At 33.9% G+C, this 5,771-nt stretch overlaps 2 protein-coding genes across 6 annotated transcripts in view; one reads left to right on the plus strand and one right to left on the minus strand.

Moving 5' to 3' along the window:
* The first annotated feature begins 95 nt into the window (after positions 1 to 95).
* Positions 96 to 2,350, plus strand: Fic (FIC domain protein adenylyltransferase). Its single transcript, XM_066302187.1, has 5 exons — positions 96 to 854; positions 932 to 1,123; positions 1,179 to 1,421; positions 1,478 to 1,725; positions 1,803 to 2,350. Exons 1-5 carry the CDS (start codon positions 363 to 365, stop codon positions 1,969 to 1,971), a joined length of 1,344 nt encoding a protein of 447 aa, XP_066158284.1. The 5' UTR covers positions 96 to 362; the 3' UTR covers positions 1,972 to 2,350.
* LOC136350462 (protein ABHD18) overlaps positions 2,342 to 5,771 on the minus strand; it is a 142,742-nt gene continuing 139,312 nt past the window's right edge. Inside the window, exons 3-10 of one of the 5 annotated variants that reach the window (XM_066302182.1) lie at positions 5,626 to 5,710; positions 5,376 to 5,555; positions 4,400 to 4,648; positions 4,067 to 4,156; positions 3,408 to 3,546; positions 2,941 to 3,168; positions 2,653 to 2,881; positions 2,342 to 2,587 (exon numbers count right to left, since the gene is read on the minus strand). In XM_066302182.1, the coding sequence (XP_066158279.1) occupies positions 2,512 to 2,587; positions 2,653 to 2,881; positions 2,941 to 3,168; positions 3,408 to 3,546; positions 4,067 to 4,156; positions 4,400 to 4,648; positions 5,376 to 5,555; positions 5,626 to 5,710 (1,276 nt within the window). In that variant the 3' untranslated portion in view covers positions 2,342 to 2,511. Of the gene's footprint in view, positions 2,588 to 2,652; positions 2,882 to 2,940; positions 3,169 to 3,407; positions 3,547 to 4,066; positions 4,157 to 4,399; positions 4,649 to 5,375; positions 5,574 to 5,625; positions 5,725 to 5,771 lie in introns of all 5 variants that reach the window. The other 4 variants (XM_066302186.1, XM_066302184.1, XM_066302185.1 and 1 more) reach the window with 4 other exon arrangements.

A 5,771-nucleotide genomic window follows, 5' to 3' on the forward strand; every position in this document is an offset into this window, starting at 1 on the left:
CAATGTCACATTACCTATGGTTTTCAGATGTGAGTCTCAATGGGTTTTCCGAAATGCAAATCTGGGGTTTGATCACTTATCAGCTGATATGGGATGATTCAGATTGGTTGGGTGTAATGAAAGTGCAATGCGATTGGTTATAAATCAGCTGATCGGGATCGATATCGTTTCTGAAAAAGGGCGAACAAACCTCATCAAAACATTAACACTCCACTTACCGTTGTGTCGTGTCGTGTTGCATCACTATTTGCGGTTGCTTTTCCTATAAATTTCGTAGGCAGAAAACGAAAACAAAGATGAAAACGTTAATTTTAAAATATGTTCGAAAGAAACTGAAAGTTGAATGATAAAACTTAATCGAAATGAATATCTTTGTAGTGGTAATATCAATTCTCTTGTCTGTGATATGTGTTTTGTTAGGTTTACTCCAGCACTTTTATCTTGTATCTAACGTATATAAAAGAGCAACGATTTGGTATTCTCCAGCATTTGAGGATCTGATTCCAACTGATGCCAATAAAAGAAATCAACTTGATTATCCCTTGAGTACAGAGTCGCACCATGACGATACAGTATTAAATGATCTAACGTCAGCACTGAGATCTGAATCAGATGAATCCAAAATAATGAGGGATGGTAGCGGAAATAAGATGAATATGGGCACTGATTCTGAAGTGTACAACACAATCCAGGCGGGCCTGGCATTTAAAATAGCAGGAAAGAAAAGCAAAGCAATGAAACTGTTTGAACATGCTAACGCCATGGCTCCAGACAACGCAGATGTGCTGAATTGGTATGGAGAGTTTTTGGAGCAAAATCACGATATCGTTACAGCTGATGAGTTATATTTTAAGGTAGGGGAATACATGATGGCAATGTCACTTTGTAGACTAATTTTAAACTATCATACTAAAGATGTTCCTGTATTTAGGCCTTGGCCTACTCTCCAAATCATCAAGCTGCTTTGTCCAACAGAAAACGCACAGCTCCTGTAGTAGACAGACTAGACCATAAGTTATTTGAAGAAATTGACAAATTAAAAAATGTATTGAAGGAACGAATGAAACAAGATAATTTTGACACTGTAAAAAAGCAAGCTTACTATCTTCATATCTACCATACTGTAAGTCTTCAATTTTACAATTTTAAATAAGTAAGATGGGAAAAACCTTTTTTAGGTTGGTATTGAAGGGAACACCATGACAGTGGAGCAGTTAAGGTATGTGTTAGAGACAGGGCATGTTGTCAGTGGTAAAAGCTTATTAGAGCATAATGAAGTTCTGGGTCTAGAGAAAGCAATGCAATATGTGAAGCTACTGACTAGAGTTGAACATATTGGAATTAAAGAAATTCTGGGGATTCATAGGAGAGTTTTAGGTCATGTAGATCCCATCAAATCTGGAGTTTTTAGAGATGAAAAGGTTAACATAACATTAACTAGGTAAAATAGTTAAAAAATAGAAATTATCATTTGAAGGTATTTGTTGGTAGCCATGTTCCTCCTCCACATAATGAAATATCTGCCCACATGCAAAACTATGTAGATTGGTTGAATTCAGAGGAAGCCCATAGCATGCACCCTGTAAGATATGCTGCTCTAGCTCATTATAAACTAGTTGATATACACCCTTTTGTTGACGGAAATGGACGCACAAGTAGGCTTGTTATGAATCTTATACTACTTAAAGCTGGATATCCTCCCGTAATGGTTTTGAAGGAACAGAGGTGAGCCAATATCATTATTTACAATGTTTTCTATTTAATAATTCTTATACGAAAACGATGTCTATTCGTATTTTCAGAGATAAATACTACGACACGTTGAAATCCGCAAATATGGGGGATGTAAAGCCATTTGTTCGCTTTGTAGCACAATGTACTTTACAGATTTTGGACATGTATTTGTACGGAACTAGAGCCTTATCATTAGATGGGCCAGACCACCAAGTTGTACAATATTCTGAACCTTAGTATTATTGATTTTTTAAAGGAATACTAGAGACCAAAGAGGGTACAGTTAAGGAAATATTCTTTCCCCATATTTTGCTAATTTCCACACCATTAAATAATATAGAGAAAACATATTAAGGTATAATAATTCGTGTTGGATTAGCAAACGCATTTGAACTTCAATCCCATCACGGAATTAAAAATTTTTCAGTTTTTAATGGGTATTTAGAAATGTGATTCTTCTTTGTCAAATAGTGGTGGGCGTACTTAAGGGGTCAATCGACCGATTAAACGTTAAACAAAATTCTAAACGAATGACCGTTGCATTGAAACAAATATTTATTTATTTATTTCCGTTAAACATGAATAAAGCAATTAAATAAAACCAAAGTTCTTTAAATTTTCTATTATTTTATTAAATTCTTAAAATATGCACATTCGTCCATAAACAGCAATATTTTATGAATGTATCACAACCATATTCTCACAGGGTTATCTCAGGAAAAAATTATTATTGGTTTGTTTTTAGGCACTTTGAACATGAATGTTAATTTCATAGAATTAAATTTGATGAATGTTTGGCGACAAGGGGGGCGTTTTCTTCTTTGCTTTTTCAAACGCCTCGACGATTGCGTCTCTAATGAAACAAAAAGAGACATAGTTTTTAACTAAATATCTGTACGAAAACTTATTTAAATTTACCTGAAAATGTTCCTATACCAAATATATGCTCCCACGTGGCCACAATCCAAATACCTAACGGTTGCTCCTGGCCATATCTCGTCAAGTTTTGACACGCCCCTTCTAGGAACATATCCGTCAGTTTTGGCAGTGATTGATATCACAAGAGATGTATCTATGGGCACAGAGAAATTCTTCAAATGGGTACATTCGTCCATCATTCCTCGCATAAACCATAGAGCTTCTTTAGCTGAAATCAATCAGTGTCACGGCGCTAGCAAAGCTATTTAAAGGAACTTTTCTATTTACCTCTTTTCTTCATTTCTGTAATGCTTTTACTAGGAATAAAGGGGGGCACATTTTTAATATTCTCAATTCTAGATAAAAGGTGGTCTTTTGCAGGTGTAGACTTGTATGATACCGCTCGGCAACTGCTCTCGCCCCCGTTTATTTTGATAACATTAACTAATTCGTATGGAGTCACGTAACTGGACTTTAATTCGTCAGCTAAGTCCATGCCATACTGGTCATGATAATCTATAAATATTAATGTTCATTTTTTTTTTACTTAGGAACAGAATAGTTTAAATTACGACTATTTAGATGCTTTATGAGAAAAATAAATATGTAAAATAATATTGATTTCTACAGGTTCAGCTGAAATATATAGCAGAATACATTGAGGGGTCAATCAGTGAGAATGTGGCATTCCTTAATTAACGCCTGTTTACGTCAAATAACACATTATGATTCTTACACATCCAAAGTGTACCAACCTGTCCAACCTTTGCTTAAATTGCAAGCAAAAGGATCGTCCACTATTTTACACGCTTTTGATAATTCTTCACAATATAACGCATCACTAAAATATTGTTCCTGAAGCATATCCCAGTTAATTGATTCACTCATTACTCCCTGCATGAAAAGGGAAAATATTTGTAAGTATTGAACTGAAAGTGAGTTACTGAATATCTACATTATCCAATCAAACCAGATTCTGTTTAAAATTAGTTACATAAGATTTATAGTTTTGATCTAACTCCAATTTTGAATACTTATTAGAAAACATCACTTTTTAATTAGTTACGGCCTTTATTAAATGTTATCTTTGTAATGGAGATTGTTGCAAGATGGTAACTAATGCATTTAGAAGTAGAAAGGTCCAGTGAAAAATATATATAGACATGGAACATATATTTGTGAAAAAGGTGCTTTTAATAGGGTGTTCAAGAAATTGTTCAAGCTAAGAAAATTTGTAATTGAAGGAACAAGATTATATCTCAGGGTTTTATTAGAAATTTCCAATGGGAAAAGATCAGATTATGGCAAATTTTTACCATTCTTTTTATGTTTATCATAGTTTCCAAAAGAGATCTTATTCATTTTGAACATATGTGATGTACAATGGATTAAATGGATGCTGCAAATGATTTACCTCTGTGAAAACAGATGATGCAGTTGACCAACTTAAACAAGGAACTAGCACCAAGGGTTTTGGCCAATTAGTTGCTGCAAGAGAAGCCATCTACGAAAAATAATAATATAAAAAGCTATGACATGAGAGGATATAGTGTAACGTCAAAATCCAACCAAAGCTTTATCCCTAATTTGACAAAACTTGACAATTAAATGTTTTACATTGGGCCTTAATAACATACACTTATTAAGTATTTAGTTTCTAATCTCTTGCAGTTCTTTTTAACTCTTTTATACTACAGTTAGGGTAAAATCCCCCAAGTGTTCAAATGATAAATAATAGGAAACTTACATGACCTCCCATTGATATGCCTGTAATACCCAGAGGTCCAAAACCAAGTTGCTCACACCAATGAAGCAACACTAGACACTCTAATATTAAACAGCCACCCATAACAAAAATATCAGACACATAGTGCACACTTGATCTAATTTGTTTTTTGGGTTTTCTTAGTCCATAAAATGGATTTTCTAGGATTATGGCACCTATGCCAGCTTTTAAAAGAGGCTTGGCCATTATATTTCTTCTTCGCCAAAAATACTGCAACAATGATGAATTACAGCAATTAAGGTAAGGGAGCTTTCATTATTTAGTTATTAAGAGCTGATGGTGAGTAATGAATGTATACAGTTTGTCCTGAATTGGTACATGAACAGCAAATCTAGAAAGAGGTTGGTGGGAACAGTGGTATGATAATGTTAGAGAGTCAGATGAGATGATAAGCTGACAGATCCCGGATAATTCTATAAATGTTCTTTTTTTACTATAGTTTAACTTTATGTCCATTGGGACATTTTTACTGCCAAGGCTGTAAGATCTTATTGCTGTATAGGGTGTCATACTGGGCTGAGAACCAGGATAATTAAGGAAGAGCTGTAATAACTAGATCAAACAAAAATATCCTCAAAATAACAAATCTTCATGATTATTAAATTTTAACATTTTAAGAATTACCCACCTGATTAAAAATTTTTTCACAATATTTGACATCTTGATTGCTTTGCAGTATCTTCTGAAAGAAGCCTCAGGATAGGAATGTGATAAAATATTTTAATCATGTTGCTCCTTTCAGGTTTCATATAGAATGAAATTCCTACATTTTTTCCATTAGAGATTGGGACAATTCTCAGTATGACACCCTGTAGTATACCCTACATAAAAATATTGATGTTGACAATGATGAATTTAAGTGTTTGTGAAGTAAAATGATAAAACCTTACTTTAAAGCTATAAATAGCTTGGTGTAAACAAGGACACTTTAACTTACATGATCACCTGTTCCAGCCAGATGAATGCAAATTGGCTTATGTTCATTTTTCCATCTTAAAGGTAATACCATTTGAAAATAAGCATCTTGTACTTCAGTTGGAACAAGTCCTTCAAGGTGTAAGGCAAAGGGGCTTCGAAACTTCCCTTCAATGATGTGGCAGTCCACATATTTCTGGGACTATATCAAAAATTCTTCCTTTAATTGTTTTTAGTCACAAAGTTCTTAGGACAGCAGTACAAAAACTTACATTGATTATCTGTATGGGGTAGTCCTTTGGCACGAGATCACAACATGTTTGCCGGTTTGAAATTATTTTTCTAAACTGAAACAGCCTAAAATATCGTTCCTATAAATAAACATTTAATAGTCGTTTAAAAATGATAAAAGGTTCAC

The sequence above is a fragment of the Euwallacea fornicatus genome, chromosome 3 (assembly GCF_040115645.1).
Source record: "Euwallacea fornicatus isolate EFF26 chromosome 3, ASM4011564v1, whole genome shotgun sequence".
In the NCBI taxonomy this organism is placed as follows: domain Eukaryota; kingdom Metazoa; phylum Arthropoda; class Insecta; order Coleoptera; family Curculionidae; genus Euwallacea; species Euwallacea fornicatus.